Source organism: Anomaloglossus baeobatrachus, chromosome 4 (genome assembly GCF_048569485.1).
Source record: "Anomaloglossus baeobatrachus isolate aAnoBae1 chromosome 4, aAnoBae1.hap1, whole genome shotgun sequence".
NCBI classification, from domain to species: domain Eukaryota; kingdom Metazoa; phylum Chordata; class Amphibia; order Anura; family Aromobatidae; genus Anomaloglossus; species Anomaloglossus baeobatrachus.
In genome coordinates, this window is record NC_134356.1 from 622,403,632 (window position 1) to 622,419,428 (window position 15,797).

General features: G+C 46.9%; 1 protein-coding gene across 3 annotated transcripts in view; it reads right to left on the bottom strand.

Annotated features, from left to right (window-relative positions):
- The window catches only part of GMIP (GEM interacting protein), a 165,996-nt gene that overhangs the window by 3,186 nt on the left and 147,013 nt on the right, over window positions 1-15,797 (bottom strand). For all 3 annotated transcript variants that reach the window (XM_075346305.1, XM_075346303.1, XM_075346306.1), the window contains 9 exons: window positions 9,257-9,366; window positions 7,187-7,288; window positions 6,804-6,899; window positions 6,555-6,715; window positions 6,280-6,468; window positions 2,920-3,057; window positions 2,505-2,689; window positions 1,701-1,962; window positions 1,131-1,170 (listed from right to left, as the gene is read on the bottom strand). In XM_075346305.1, the coding sequence (XP_075202420.1) occupies window positions 1,131-1,170; window positions 1,701-1,962; window positions 2,505-2,689; window positions 2,920-3,057; window positions 6,280-6,468; window positions 6,555-6,715; window positions 6,804-6,899; window positions 7,187-7,288; window positions 9,257-9,366 (1,283 nt within the window). The remainder of the gene's footprint in view (window positions 1-1,130; window positions 1,171-1,700; window positions 1,963-2,504; window positions 2,690-2,919; window positions 3,058-6,279; window positions 6,469-6,554; window positions 6,716-6,803; window positions 6,900-7,186; window positions 7,289-9,256; window positions 9,367-15,797) is intronic.

Sequence of the window (15,797 nt, forward strand, 5' to 3'; positions counted from 1 at the left end):
CCTCACCTGCCAGCTCACTAGCCAGGGCTATTTCAGGGTCTGCCAGGGAATCAGGTATCCTGTTCGGCGACAGGTGCGGAATCTGTATAGGGACTGCCTAGGAGTGTGGGATACAGCAGCAGGTGAGTGAAGGAGTTGTCCCATCTATCCCCCCACTAGCGGTAGGGCCCACTGCTGTTAAAGTGTCTCTGGTGTACCCCTTGTGTTGTAGTGTGTTGCATCGTGTGCCATATTTCCGTGTCACCCAGCGTGACACATTTCCCGTTAAAGAGTTGCAAAGACAGCTAAAGACAGAAAAAAAGACACACAAAACTCATTAATGTCTTGCACCATTTTGATGAATTTGGCCCAAAAATTGACAGCGAAAGTTTAAAAAGAAAAGTGACTTAAAAAAACAAATGATAAACTAAGCCGTTAATGTTTTTGATAAATGTCACTGTCCAATTTTTCCATTTTTTAGATATGAGATGCTTCCTGTCAATGAGTCAACCCCCTTGAATGTGGTAAAGGACTCCAATTTTTCCTGATATAAATCTAACACAATATTGGACATGCTAACAATATCTTCGACAAATCACAATCCACATCACAATCGCATATATCATAGATATCTCACAACAGAGTATCAAAAAATCTTTACATATTCTTTTCTTTTTTTTTGTAAAAATAAGTGTTATTGAATTATTGCCCATTATCAGATATGTTGAGCCATTGTAATCGATCGGTGTAGTTTTTCATCCTTTGGATGTAACCAAGAATGCTTCCGTTTCGGCAGTTTGCAGGGATTTTGGAAATGGTAAGTGAAGAGTTATATTATTGTATATAGAAAATTGTATCCCTTTTTATTATACTTTTATATACAGAAACGGCCTTTGTGACATCCAAAGGTTGAAGAATTTCATATATATTCTATATATAGAATACATGATAACTTGCCGATTTGCATGGGTCATACCACCAATCCCACCTATCCCGAGAATGCCATCACATCATGTTAATGGGACATTTCAACATCCAGTTCTCGAGATCGGAGGGGGTCCTAGTAGTTGGACCCCTAGTAATCAGCCAGTTATCAGCTATCCTGTAGATAAGTGATAACTTGTCTAGTTGGATCGACAATGTATTTTTACCTGATATATCGGCGCAGTAATCGGCACCCTCCGTTGGATCCTAAAGAACAGAGCACATGAGCAAATTACTTTTTATCTTTTGTGACTTTAGCCAAAGAACCGCAAAAAATTTACCAAATGGTCAAGACGACAGTTAAATAATGCAGACCCCTGTATGTACTAGAACTAAATTAAGGAAGTACCAGGAGGGCGAGAGATACACTCCTAGAGATTTACAGATTAAGAGAACTCGATAAATTGTAGACTTATCAACTTTTCAAAATTGTTTCGCAGGATACAGGGGAGGCTTCTGCGGCACTAAGGAGTTTGCCAACTCTTCCACTAGTCCATGAGGTCTCCCCTTTTTCCATTCAGGGAAAGTTGGAATGTGTGATATGCAGAGAAACAACTTTAAAAAATCTGCCAGAAATGTAGGCCTAACATGGTCTTCTCAAATCAAAGGTGAATATACTATATATACTGTAATTAGTCTAAGGGAATAGAAAGTCCACCAGAAAAGGATGGTCTAGATGAGAAGGGATCTTATGAAAGAGATAGTCTTTTTGAGATGTTTTGTTCTGCATTTCTTACCTCAGATATCATAGACACATCCATTTCGGCTTCAGATGGGTCTTCAGATGCTTCCTGACGCCCCGCTGCAGGTAGTTCATCCATCCCAAATATCTTCTCATAGTTATTGATAAGGAACTCTACAGCTTGGGCTTGGTTTCCAGAATCTAACAAGCAGGTCATAGGTTTATCTTGATCAGGAGCGGGGCGGATCAGTGTGGGCCCAAAGATAATGCCCAAGTTATTAGAATTCATCTTGTTGTCTTCAAAACTTTCAGAAACGCTGGGGAATTTGGAAAGTAAAGATTAATATTGAGCAGTGTGCCACAACAAATGGGGGGGCACTCCAGAATATAATACCAGACTGCTGTTATAGGGGGTTCCAGACTACACATCCAGATTGCTGTCATAGGGGGCTCCAGACTACACATCCAGACTGCTGTTATAGGGGGGCTCAAGACTCTACATCCAGACTGCTGTTATAGGGGGCTCAAGACTCTACATCCAGACTGCTGTTATAGGGGGCTCAAGACTACACATCCAGACTGCTGTTATAGGGGGCTCAAGACTACACATCCAGACTGCTGTTATATGGCTCCAGACTACACCTCCAGATTGCTGTTATAGGGGGCTCCAGACTACACATCCAGACTGCTGTTATAGGGGGCTCCAGACTACACATCCAGACTGCTGTCATAGGCGGCTCCAGACTGCACATCCAGACTGCTGTTATAGGGGGCTCCAGACTACACATCCAAGCTGATCTGAAGTAACAAGATATCATCTCTTGGGGGCAGTGTTGTGTATATAGATGGTCTCCCTCACCGGTACAGGTGGGCTGTCAGGTGGCGCAGTGTGTTGTAGTTACTGGCTGGAAGCTGACAGAGAATATCCTTCATCTGCTGAATCGCCTCTTGTCGCACATCTGGCTCTTTCTTGTCTTCCGGGAAGTCTCTTGAGAAGGCCATAAACTTCTCATACAGATGATGGGAGACCACAGAGTCTGGAAGCTGGAGAGAAAGACATGGAGCCTCACTGTTATATAATGTGTCCTGGCTGTAAAAGGCAACTGAAACATACTAGGACTCCAAGGTCCATAGATACAGTGCGGAGTATGGAACACCATCCTTACTTTGCCTAATATTGTATCCCCATAAGCCTCATTTTTTGCTGCTTTTCTATAATCTGGTGCTGTTCCACCAATATCTCGGCACAATGCCGGTGTACCGTACCACCGTACCTCTTTCAGGAAGTGTTTGAGAGCACTGGTGATATCATGAGGAGAATGTGCCGACAGATCCACAAGTTCTCTGCCGTTCTCAAATGCCTGTAGAAGTTTTTCCACCCGTGCTTTGGCCCCGCTGATACGATAAAGGCCCTGGAACAAATAGAGAATGAAAACATGAATTTATAGGTAGGTTGAGGAGCAGAATCACGTTTTGGGATTTTTGCTTTAGATTTCATCTGTTAAAGCCCTACCCCAACATTTTTTTCCTCGGTGCTGGAGTGGTGTGTCGTGTGGTGTTCTGCGTTACACTCGTTGGGTTTCACGGCAGCGGCGGACTCTGTTCACACTGCAGAGTCCGACAAGCTGCCTGGGATTCTTTAGTTGCACAGCCTGTCATGGGCGTCAGCTGCTTCTGGCTTCACTGCTCTCCAGTACAACAAGAGTTATTTTTTGCTGGCCTGTGATCAGCTGCTGGGAGCTCAGGCTGCTGATCATAAGCCATTATAAGCTTCTGAATTCCGGGGCTGTTTGCCGGATATAGCTTTGCATCCTTGTTCCTGTGATATGGTGATCTACAAGTTGCGGTTTCGCATTGTGTGTGAGTCCTCCAGTTACCCTACTTCTTTTGCTTTACTACGCTGTTCACATACTGTCCCCCCCTTCGTGTTTAAGTGCAGTGTGTGCGAGTTTTTGTTTACGCTTGTCTGTGCCTATTTGTGGTATTTTGGGGTTACTGGGTTTCTGGCCCACTCCCAGGGTGGAAGTGAGTAGTATCAGGGCTCAGACAGGAGACAGGTCCATGCTGGGGGCTCGAACCTGGCTACCATTGAGCCTATCTTTGAGATAAGGGACAGCACAGGGGCCCCAGCCTTAGGGTCAGCCTGGGAGTCCCTGTTGCATCTGTGACATGGTGCTTCTAATCTAGGGTCCCTGCTCCTACTCTTACACTTACTTGCTGGCATCTTCACCTTTTATAAGCGCCGCCATCTTGTGACCAAAAGTCAGAAGTTCCATCTTGAGCTTTCAATGTAAGTCTATAGGAGCCAGAACGAGGCTCCCATAGAGATGCACTGATTTGAAATACTGGAGCAGCCGGCAACTCACAGATGTCTGGAAACTGACAGGAGCAGCAATGTATAGAAGATGAAGAAGGTGGTGGCTAAGTATTAGAGTAGGCGCAAATAACTTAGATTAAAAGCACCACTCCAGTGGTAAACTAAAAAAAATGCCATCTGGCTGTGTAAATAGACTATTAAACCACTTAATCATCAAACAAGCAGCTGATCGATGATCGTTTAGTGACCTAGCATGGCCTGTGTAAATGGAGATTAGGCGTTTTACACCATGTGCAGAATTATTCTGCAAGTTGTATTTTAGAGGATTTTTTTTATTATTGATCAACAACTATGTTCTCAATCAACCCAAAAGACTCATAAATATCAAAACTTAATATTTTTAGAAGTTTGAGTGTTTTTTTTTTTTAGATTTGGCTATCTTAGGAGGATATCTGTTTTTGCAGGTGACTATTACTGTGCAGAATTATTAGGCAACTTAATAAAAACCAAATATATTCCCATCTCACTTGTTTATTTTCACCAGGTAAACCAATATAACTGCACAAAGTTTAGAAATAAACATTTCTGACATGCAAAAACAAAACCCAAAAAAATTAGTGACCAATATAGCCACCTTTTTTTATCATGACACTCAACAGCCTACCATCCATAGATTCTGTCAGTTGCTTGATCTGTTTACGATCAACATTGCGTGCAGCAGCCACCACAGCCTCCAGACACTGCTCCGAGAGGTGTACTGTTTTCCCTCCCTGTAGATCTCACATTTTATGAGGGTCCACAGGTTCTCTATGGGGTTGAGATCTTGTGAACAAGGGGGTCATGTCATTATTTTTTCATATTTTAGACCTTTACTGGCCAGCCACGCTGTGGAGTAGTTGAATGCATGTGATGGAGCATTGTCCTGCATGAAAATCATGTTTTTCTTGCACGATACCGACTTCTTCCTGTACCACTGCTTGAAGAAGTTGTCTTTCAGAAGCTGGCAGTAGGTCTGGGAGTTGAGCTTCACTCCATACTCAACCCGAAAAGGTCCCACAAGTTTATCTTTGAGGATACCAGCCCATACCAGTACCCCACCCCCACCTTGCTGGCGTCTGAGTCGGAGTGGAGCTCTCTGACCTTTAGTGATCCAGCCTCTGGCCCATCCATCTGGCCCATCAAGAGTCACTCTCATTTCATCAGTCCATAAAACCTTTGAAAAATTAGTCTTAAGATATTTCTTGGCACAGTCTTGACGTTTTATCTTATGTTTTTTGTTCAAAGGTGGTCGTTTTTCAGCCTTCCTTACCTTGGCCATGTCCCTGAGTATGGCACACCTTGTGCTTTTTGATACTCCAATAACGTTGCAGCTCTGAAATATGGCCAAACTAGTGACAAATGGTATCTTGGCAGCTTCACGATTGATTTTCGTCAATTCATGGGCAGTTGTTTTGTACCTTTTTTGCCCAACACGCTTCTTGCGACCTTGTTGGCTACTTGCCATGAAACGCTTGATTGTTCGGTGATCACGCTTCAAAAGTTTGGCAATTTCAAGACTGCTGCATCCCTCTGCAAGACATCTCACAATTTTGGACTTTTCAGAGCCCGTCAAATCTCTCTTCTGACCCATATTGCCAAAGGAAAGGAAGTTGCCTAATAATTAAGCACACCTCATATAGGGTGTTGATGTTATTACACCACACCCCTCTTCATTACAGAGATGCACATCACCTGATTTCCTAATTGGTAGTTGGCTCTCAAGCCTATACAGCTTGGATTAGGACAACATGTATAAAAATTATGATGTGATCAAAATACTCATTTGCCTAATAATTATGCACACAGTGTATATATCTACAGTGCCCCCACAATGGGAAAATAAGCATTGCACAATTAAACCAAATCGAAAAGTTGTCAGTGTTATGGCAGACCGGACAGGTCCCCGAGAGCGAGAGATGATCTTTGTAGCTGTTGTCTACTCCTAAAACTCCATGAACTCAAAATACCCAAAAAGGTATTTATTGAGGGTTTTTTTAAACCGGACAACCCTTATAAGATGGGATTTTAAAGAATCAAATGATTATGAGGGCAGTCAGAGAGTGGAACAGGCAACTAAGGGAGGTAGTGAGCGCTCCATCAATGGAAATCTTCTAGTGGAAGCTGGATAAACATATAGCAGGCATTATTTAAGAAAACCTGCACTCGAAGGGGGTTGGACATGATGTCCATTGAGGTCCCATCCAACTCTACCATTCTATGATTCTATAGAAGTGCCTTACTATGACCAAGTTTAGTATGCCATGATGAATGGGTTTACCTGTTTCCCAAGTGCCCTTAACTCAATTTCAGAAGTACACTTGGCAATGATGAAGGGAACCTCCTCAGGAAAGTATCGTGGAAATTGACTAAAATCGACACCAAACAGAGGTATTTTGGGTGGAAGTTTCTGATGACCACATTTGATCAATAAGCTCTCCAGACACTTCTTGTGACATGTTAAGTAGCACTAAAGTAAAAAGAAAAGATTGAATTTATAGACGTATCGTTCCTAAACATATGCGATATGTTTCTTCTACTACATAGACATCTTACCTCCTCACACTCAACTCCCGAAACCATGAAGTTTTCACACTCTCTGCATTTGCTTGGAACTCTAGTACGTCGTAGTCGATGGGTTTGGGCAGCTGTAGACATGGCCAGCTTGTCCAAGAAGTGCAGGTGCATGCCGTTCTCCGAGGAAGCATCGGTGGAGTCTATGGAGTCATGTAAACAGTGAGGTAGGTACTGGACGGGCAATATAAGACCTACGGCATAACGGTTTTTGAGTGGAAAATTACTCACCTGCATCCTCTGCATGGAAGGAATCTCTATCATCAAGGTCATCAGAAGACATGGTACCCGTGGACGATGCTTTGGCCACTTTTCTCATCAAGTGAACTAAGGGTGACCAAGAACAAATAGATGTAAATTAAGGTATAGGTGTAATTCATATATCGTACAGGAGACAAGCGGATGCCAGAAGTTAGGAGGAGGTTCTCAGGGCTTCCATCCAGTATCCACCATTATTAAAGTGATGGATGGACCGGCACATATGAGAATGAGTTGCCACCAACTCTTCGGCTGAATAAAACAGACTGGATGAACCAAAGTTAGATTTGACCTGTCCAAAGCTTTTGTCAAGAGAAAGGACACTGTCTTACATGGTGACTCCAAATTTTCATTACCTGGACTTTCTAAGGGATAATCGAAAGACCTGTGATCACTGCTCCCCCCAACACTCTCGCAGTCGCTGGGCACAATCTTGTTACCCCAGGAGCTTCGTTCTCCTTAAAGGGGAAAAAATGGAAGTTGTTAAATGAAAACAAATTAAATACAACATCTTTATTTTTTTTCCCTACTTATGTGGCCCAATGTACATGAAGTGGTGGAATCCTTTATTCTGTTCATTTTCTTTGAGCTCTCACCAACAATGACATGTATCCCCCCGGATACCTATAGCCGCTAAGGTTTTAGCAGTTGCACTTATTCCCTGGTGTAAAAAAGTATCATACCAAGAACTTTTTCCACCTTTAAAGGGAATCTGTAAGCAGATTTTTGCTCTTATCTGAGAGCAGCATGATGTTGACAAAGAGACCCTGAATCCAACAATGTATCACTTAGATTACTGGGTGCAGCCGTTCTGACACAGAGTTTTTAGATTTAGCAATGCAGCAGAGCTGAGAGAGCTGTCTGGCCCAAACCAGGCTCTCTATAGACAAAGTCTATAGAAAGTGAGCTGGCAATCATAGTATAACCACACTACTTGATCTCTATCTGACCAAGTCTGGCAATGATAATCTTCTGAAGCTAAAACAAACACTGCAGGTAAGCAGGTAAACAACTGCAAACAGTATGATAACAGACTCATCCCTGAAATCTGTGCGTTAACCTTTGCAGCATGCTGTCTTTAGATTACATAGCAAAAACCTGCCGACAGATTCCTTTTAATTTTAACCATAATCTGTACAAATACGTAGAGAAACAAACTGAAATAATTTTAAAGGGGAAATAAAAATATCAAAACTAAAATAATGTGATTTACAGCAAAAACCATGATCCGTAAACAGCTACAGCACAATTAAGGGATCTTATTGTTGAATGTTATTAGTTATGAGAAGAATACAAATAAAATTTTCTGAGGCATTAGACATACCATTGAAGACTGTGAAGATGGTCATCAAGAAGCGGCTTTAATTGGCACAACAGTAACATTACCTACAAATGGATGTCCCTCATAAATTGATGAAATGACAAGGAGATAATTAGTCTGCCAAGGGGCATTACAAAAACATTAAAGGATCTGCAGGAATTTCGGGAAAGTACTGGTTGTGTACAACATGTAACAACAATCTCCCGTATTCTTCATATGTCTGGCCTGTGGGGTAGGGTGGCAAAATGGAAACATTTATATTTCACTGAAAAGCAGCCAAAATCTACATTGAGTCTGCCAAAAAAGTGGGAAAACATGTTCTAGTCCAATGAGACTGAGGTTGAACTTTTTGGCCAAATAGTAAGTTTGGTGCAAAACCAACACTGTACGTCACCAAAAGAACACCCTACACACAGTGAAGCATGATGGAAGCAGCATTATGCTTTGGGGCTATTTTTTGGCAGCTGGAACTGGGGTTTTAGTCTTTGTGGAAGAAATTGTGAAAAGTTCAAAATATCAGTTAAGTTTGCAACAAAACCTTCAGATCTCTGCTAAAAAGCTGAAGATGAATCTCCCTTTACAGTACAACAAGGACCCTAAGCATACCGCCAAATCACAAAAGAATGGCTTTGCCAGAAAAAGATCAGAGTCTTGGAATGGTCCAGCCAGAGCCCAGACCTGAATCCAATCGAAAATCTGTGGATGTCTTGAAGAGTTCGCTGTACACAGGAGATGACCCCATACACTGATAGCTTTGGAGCAAAGAAGAGGGTTCAAAGATCGCCAATACTAGATGTGCCCTTCTGATAGACTCCAACCCAAAAAGACATAATGCTATCATAAGTTCAAAGGGTGTTTTAACAAAGTATTGGCATATCAGTATACATATTTGTACAACTATACTATTTTAGTTCTTTATTTTTAGTTTTCCACCTGAAAAGATTTCAGTTTATTTTTCAATGGATTTCTACAGATTATGGTGGACATTAAATATCGAAATATTTTAAAGATTATTCTTCTTGGCATAATATTCTTAGATGACAGAAACCTTGCATTTTAATAGCGGTGCATGTGATGAAAGTGTGGAACAAATTCTACACAATACCTGCCAATATCTTCATTCCTGTCTCGTCCATTTTGACATTGAGGTCAGACAAAGAAGATGACACTCTGACCAGCTGCACAGCACTTTTCTGTTTACCGGTAGGTGACAACCTGCAAAATCATCACAGGATAAAATTATAATGAGGCCGTAGATAAAGGAAAGCAGTAAAGTAACAATAAAAGTTATATTATTGATTGCATACATTTTCATTAGTGATGAGCGGGCACTACCATGCTCGGGTCCTCAGTACTCGTAACTAGTGATGAGCGAGCACTACCATGCTCGGGTGCTCAGTACTCATAACTACTGATCAGTGAGCACTACCATGCTCGGTACTCGTCGTAACTAGTGATAAACGAGCACTACCATGCTCGGGTGCTTGGTACTTATAACTAGTGATGAGCGGGCACTACCATGCTCGGGTGCTTGGTACTTATAACTAGTGATCAGCGAGCACTACCATGCTGAGGTGCTCAGTACTCGTAATTAGTGATGAGTGGGCACTACCATGCTCGGGTGCTTGGTACTCGTATTTAGTGATGAGCGGGGACTACCATGCTCAGGTGCTCAGTACTCGTAATTAGTGATGAGTGAGCACTACCATGCTCGGGTGCTTGGTACTCGTAATTAGTGATGAGCGGGCACTACCATCCTCGAGTGCTTGATACTCGTAACTAGTAATGAGTGAGCACTACCATGTTCGGGTACTCTGTACTCATATCTAGTGATGAGTGAGCACTCCCATGTTAGGGTGCTCGGTATTTGTAGCTAATGATGAGTAGGCACTAGCATGCTCGGGTACTTGATACTTGTAACTAGTGATGAGGGAGCACTACCATGCTCGGGGTCATCGGTACTTGTAACGTAATGAGCAGTTGGACACTCGGATGGGTGCGACTCAAGTACTCGAGTATAATGGAAGTCAATAGAGAACTCAGGCATTGGGCCAATGGTGTTTGAGTTCCCCATTCACTTCCATTATACTAGGTACACGAGTCACACCCGTCCGAGCGTCCAACTGCTTGTTACTAGTACCAAGTGCCTGAGCATGGTAGTGCCCGCTCATCACTAGTTTCAACCAATCATAATGTATGCAAAGTAAAGCAGCTTCAGCAATATTTGATAGCACATAATTGTGACGCACTAGAATCTACCAGGTGCAGGACTCCATCCTCCTTGGCATACCAACACAAACCCACACCCAGGTACACAACACCAGCCAGCAAAGCCTAGTCACCCCCCATGACAATAGGGACACACCAGTGGGCGGGGCCAAGCGGATGGTGACGCCCACCTAGGGGTCCTGAGGTGTAATGGGAGGGAAGAAGACAGAACAGTACTGACAGAGGAAGTGAGAGGAGTGTGGAGTGAGAGCGGAGTCAGGGGTTGGAGCCCCTGGACTACCGGACTACTGACTAGGTGGCAGATGGCAGACAGGGCCACAGGTGATGGAGATCCGGTCGCGGGAGACCTTAAGTGGACCGGGGCAGGGTTGTAGCCCGCTGGTGCCGACAGCGGGAATCCGGTCCGGAGGCCGTGCACAGTCAGGGTTCCTGGACCCTATGGCAAGGATTGCTTCAAGCCCCTTATCAATTAGCCAGCCAGGGACAAGATTCCACGTCTTGTCCCACCAGCAAGCCCAGAGAGGGACACGGAAGCCCAACGAGGGGGATAGGGCTCCGCAATTGCCTGCTAAGATCCCACTGGTCAGTTCTCGCGGGCCACAGCTCCCAACACATAGAATCAAAGCGAGTGGACTTCCCCGTGTGGTGCCCCTGAGGCTTCCGTCGCCACAGAGACATTGCACCTCAGCCAGAGGTGTGATGTCCCATCCTGGGTAAGGAAAGGAATAAACGCCGGTCTACAGGCAAATTTGCACTACACCCATTGTTAGGCACACACAGGGACCGGGGATAGTGGCAGCTACCCCCCATGCTGCATGCTGGGGGGGCCGTAAGACCCATCCCTTCTCCCATAGGGTGGGGTCTAGCAACTGGGGAGGTGGGAGGAGCCAACAGAGAGTAGAGTAGAGACAGGAAGGTCAAGATTAGTTGGGAGATAGAGTTTGGAGTTGAAGTGAGAAGTCTGCGGGAGGCAGAGGAGGCAGATAGTCTGAAGGAGTGAGGAGTGAAACAGCAAGAGAAAGTGACGCTTCCTGGTGGAGACCCTGGGGCCCAGCTAGGCCTAGGTGACACCACAGCAGAAAACTACAGAAAGGATTCCAGGGCCACTGCAAGGCTTTCAAGCTTGTGGCCTGTTCCACTAAGTCATTGGGTGGAGGGATCAGGCTGCATACAGGGAACAGTCCCTAGAAACTGGAGGAAGAGAAGTCATTTCCAAAGGTGAACACCGAGGCTCAGGGTGCCACATCCCACTGTAGAACCCCTGGGAAGAGGGCAGAGTACCATCCAGGCAAGCCTTCTTGTCCAGAACCTATAGTGGAGACCAAGACAGGTTTATCCAGAAAAGTCGAGGCTTTGAAGACAGCTGAGGGATGAGACACAACAGAGGGGTGCACCGGCTTTTATTCCCAGATCTATCCAGGATCGGCGGAGGTCCCTGACAGTGGGTCCCAGCAGTCCAAATGCACTAGTGTGCTGCAGCCCTGGAACTGTGAATAAACATCTTGAAACTGCACCCCCTGGTGTTGCCTCCATTATTTCGCCTGCACTGCACCATCTACAACACCCTCATAGACTCTTACAAGCACCAACTGTTGCCCCGGGGTATCGCTCCACCTGTTGGGAGCAGGAACATCCAAGCTGCCATTCCACCAGCTCCGGAGGCCCCATACAGCAGCGGCAGCTTAATAGCCGCAAACCACAGGTGGCGTCACGAATAACCTAAAAGCTTTATTATATATCACCACCACCATCACTGCCATATTAGTTGACGCCGCCAGGGTCACGGAGCCGGGCCCCGCCACTACTGCCTACCCCCGGACTAGTCCGGCCCGGCACTGGGTGTCCCATAGCCCTGGGGTGGGCGAGTCAACCTTGTCGTCCCCGAACAGGATTTCGTGCCAGGTCCCACCGGGTACTGTGCGCCTGAAAGAACTGTGTTTTACTGTGTGAAAAAGCAGCCACCGCCATTGAGACCGCTAAGCGCGGGAAAAAAGAGGGGAGTGCCTGGAGAAGGGCGCAAAAGTAAGCCCCACCCCTTTGGTCTTGCAAAAGAGCGCAAAGTGAAGCCCGCTACGCAGAACAGCGGATGCAAAATGGCGCGCTAAGAAAGTGTCTACCTGGCAGTTAATGCTGTCTGGAGGAAGAGAGAAGATGGCTCCTGCAAGCAGAGGCCAGGAGGAGCTCACCTGGATCGTGCCTGTGACTGCCGCTGAGCTGAAGGCTGAATTCGGGAGAACGGCTGACAGGATGAAGGAGCAGAGCAGACGGGAGATAGCCGTGTGGGGGAAGGAGATGGTGCTGGCCATGAGGAATCTGCAGGTGTCTGTGCAGCAAGGCCTGCGTGGAGGTGCCGCCCACGCCCATCCAGAGCCCACACCAGCGATGGCGATCCTGCTGCAGAACATCTCCGGCCTAGCCCTGGGTGAGTTGACCCCGCCGGCGTTACTACCAGAGGCCGCTGCGATGCCCGCCGCGAACCCTGCTGCGATCCCGAATGCGATCCCGAATGCGAACCATGCTGCGATGCCCATTGAGATCCATGCTGCGATGCCCGCTGAGACCCAAGCTGTGATCCATGCTGCGATCCCGACTGAAGTCCCTGCTGTGACGTCCCGGGTAGCGGCATCCCGTCCGGCCAGGCCAGACAAGAACGCAGCTCCGATACCATCACCCCGCAGCAGCCCCACAACAGCTGGAGAACAGGACCAAGGGACTCAGACCAGTCTGAGCACGGCCTACATGCTGCCCAGGGCCCTGCCACATCGGAACTCCAGCACTGAGATGTAAAATGTAAGAAGATGCAGAACTCTACATAGCCCCTGTCTGTCCCTCATCATTCCTTGAAGACTTTCCTGAATTGCCCCACCCCATTGTTCTTTTTGAAGATGACACCCATTCCTAATGTCTTGCCCTCTTGTTCTTTGCGAAGATGTCACCCCCTTGTTTATGTGTTACCGGGCCACTAGACTGGAATGTGGTCCACTGTTATATTTGTGGCATGTTTAACCAGGCCACTGGACTTAGTGGCTGGTTCTTCCTTTTGCCCCTAAGTTAAAAAGTTACAAAGACAGTTGGGCCACTGGACTATGCGTGGTCAATATCCCCTTGTATATAGTTGCACCTGTTGTGCCCCCTACCAGAATTCTGATGGGAGTGCCCAAAAGACTCTAAAGTTTTATTTAATTTTAAAATTTTTGCAACGTTCAAGCTATGCACCTCCCATAAAGGGATGTAAAGTATTACAAATGTTCTTGTTACATGCATATATAAAAACTTGCAGTTTCTTCACAGTCTTTTTTGTTTCAGCCCGCGGACGTGCTGGGATTCGCTGTGGGGGAGTGTGGCGCCCCTGAGGATTCCGTCGCCACAGAGACATTGCACCTCAGCCAGAGGTGTGATGTCCCATCCTGGGTAAGGAAAGGAATAAACGCCGGTCTACAGGCAAATTTGCACTACACCCATTGTTAGGCACACACAGGGACCGGGGATAGTGGCAGCTACTCCCCATGTTGCATGCTGGGGGGGCCGTAAGACCCATCCCTTCTCCCATAGGGTGGGGTCTAGCAACTGGGGAGGTGGGAGGAGCCAACAGAGAGTAGAGTAGAGACAGGAAGGTCAAGATTAGTTGGGAGATAGAGTTTGGAGTTGAAGTGAGAAGTCTGCGGGAGGCAGAGGAGGCAGATAGTCTGAAGGAGTGAGGAGTGAAACAGCAAGAGAAAGTGACGCTTCCTGGTGGAGACCCTGGGGCCCAGCTAGGCCCAGGTGAAACCACAGCAGAGAACTACAGAAAGGATTCCAGGGCCACTGCAAGGCTTTCAAGCTTGTGGCCTGTTCCACTAAGTCATTGGGTGGAGGGATCAGGCTGCATACAGGGAACAGTCCCTAGAAACTGGAGGAAGAGAAGTCATTTCCAAAGGTGAACACCGAGGCTCAGGGTGGTTGCAAGCGCCCAGGGCCACATCCCACTGTAGAACCCCTGGAAAGAGGGCAGAGTACCATCCAGGCAAGCCTTCTTGTCCAGAACCTATAGTGGAGGCCAAGACAGGTTTATCCAGAAAAGTCGAGGCTTTGAAGACAGCTGAGGGAAGAGACACAACAGAGGGGTGCACCGGCTTTTATTCCCAGATCTATCCAGGATCGGCGGAAGTCCCTGACAGTGGGTCCCAGCAGTCCAAAGGCACCAGTGTGCTGCAGCCCTGGAACTGTGAGTAAACATCTTGAAACTGCACCCCCTGGTGTTGCCTCCATTATTTCGCCTGCACTGAACCATCTACAACACCCTCATAGACTCTTACAAGCACCAACTGTTGCCCCGGGGTACTGCTCCACCTGTGGGGAGCAGGACCATCCAAGCTGCCATTTCACCAGCCCCGGAAGCCCCATACAGCAGCGGCGGCTTAATAGCCGCAAACCACAGGTGGCGTCACGAATAACCTAAAAGCTTTATTATATATCACCACCACCATCACTGCCATATTAGTTGACCCCGCCAGGGTCACGGAGTTGGGCCCCGCCACCACTGACTACCCCCGGACTAGTCCGGCCCGGCACCGGGTGTCCCATATCCCTGGGGTGGGCGAGTCACCCGTTTCAAGCGGAGTAGTCAAACTGAAGACACAAACACTAAGTGCAGGAGGAAGGGATCTGTGTCGCCCTGGGCAAACCAGGGGTCACAGGTCACAATATCACCACACCCCACACTCCAGGTAGGCACATCACAGCTAACCAGAAATCCTTGTTGCCTTCCTCCAGAGGCTGATGATTCACACCAGGGGGTGGGCCAGGCGGTTGGCTCCGCCCACCAAGGAGATCACAGCTCTGGAGGCGGGGGAAACCAGGCAGTCAGCTCAGGGACGAGCTTGAGTAAACAGAGAGAGTAGCCCAGGCAGGGCTAAAGAAAACAACTAAGTAAAAGCAAAGAAAGAAAAAGGAGTAAAGGAGGAAAGCAAGAGTGGTGACAGTGAGAGGAAAGCCTGAAGGTCCAGCTTTGTGTAGGGCCAGAACAGCAAGGTCAGCGACGGCGGTGACTGTCTGGAGGGGGGCCGTTTGGAAGTTCCTGGAAGGACCCCGTTGGCTGTGTGCCCGGTGGTCTGGAGCAGTGTTCCGAAGGACAGTCAGCACCAGGGCAGGGGCCTCTCGGACCCCGGCAAGGCTAGGCGTCGCCAAATTTGCCGAATCCGTCAGTGAAGGGGACGTAGATCCCCCAGCAACCAAGTCCCGATTGACGGTAACAGCCCAACCTGAAGCAGAGAGACACCGCCACCGCCAAGGCACCAGTTTCTCAGGGCCAGCGCCTGCGGGCAAAGTGTAGAGCTCCTCCGGCCCAGATTGTAGTCGGGGAGCGGGTAACCGGAGGGAATCCACCGCTACCATCAGTCAAACATAGGTGCAAGGAAGAGGGACATCACCGTCACCTA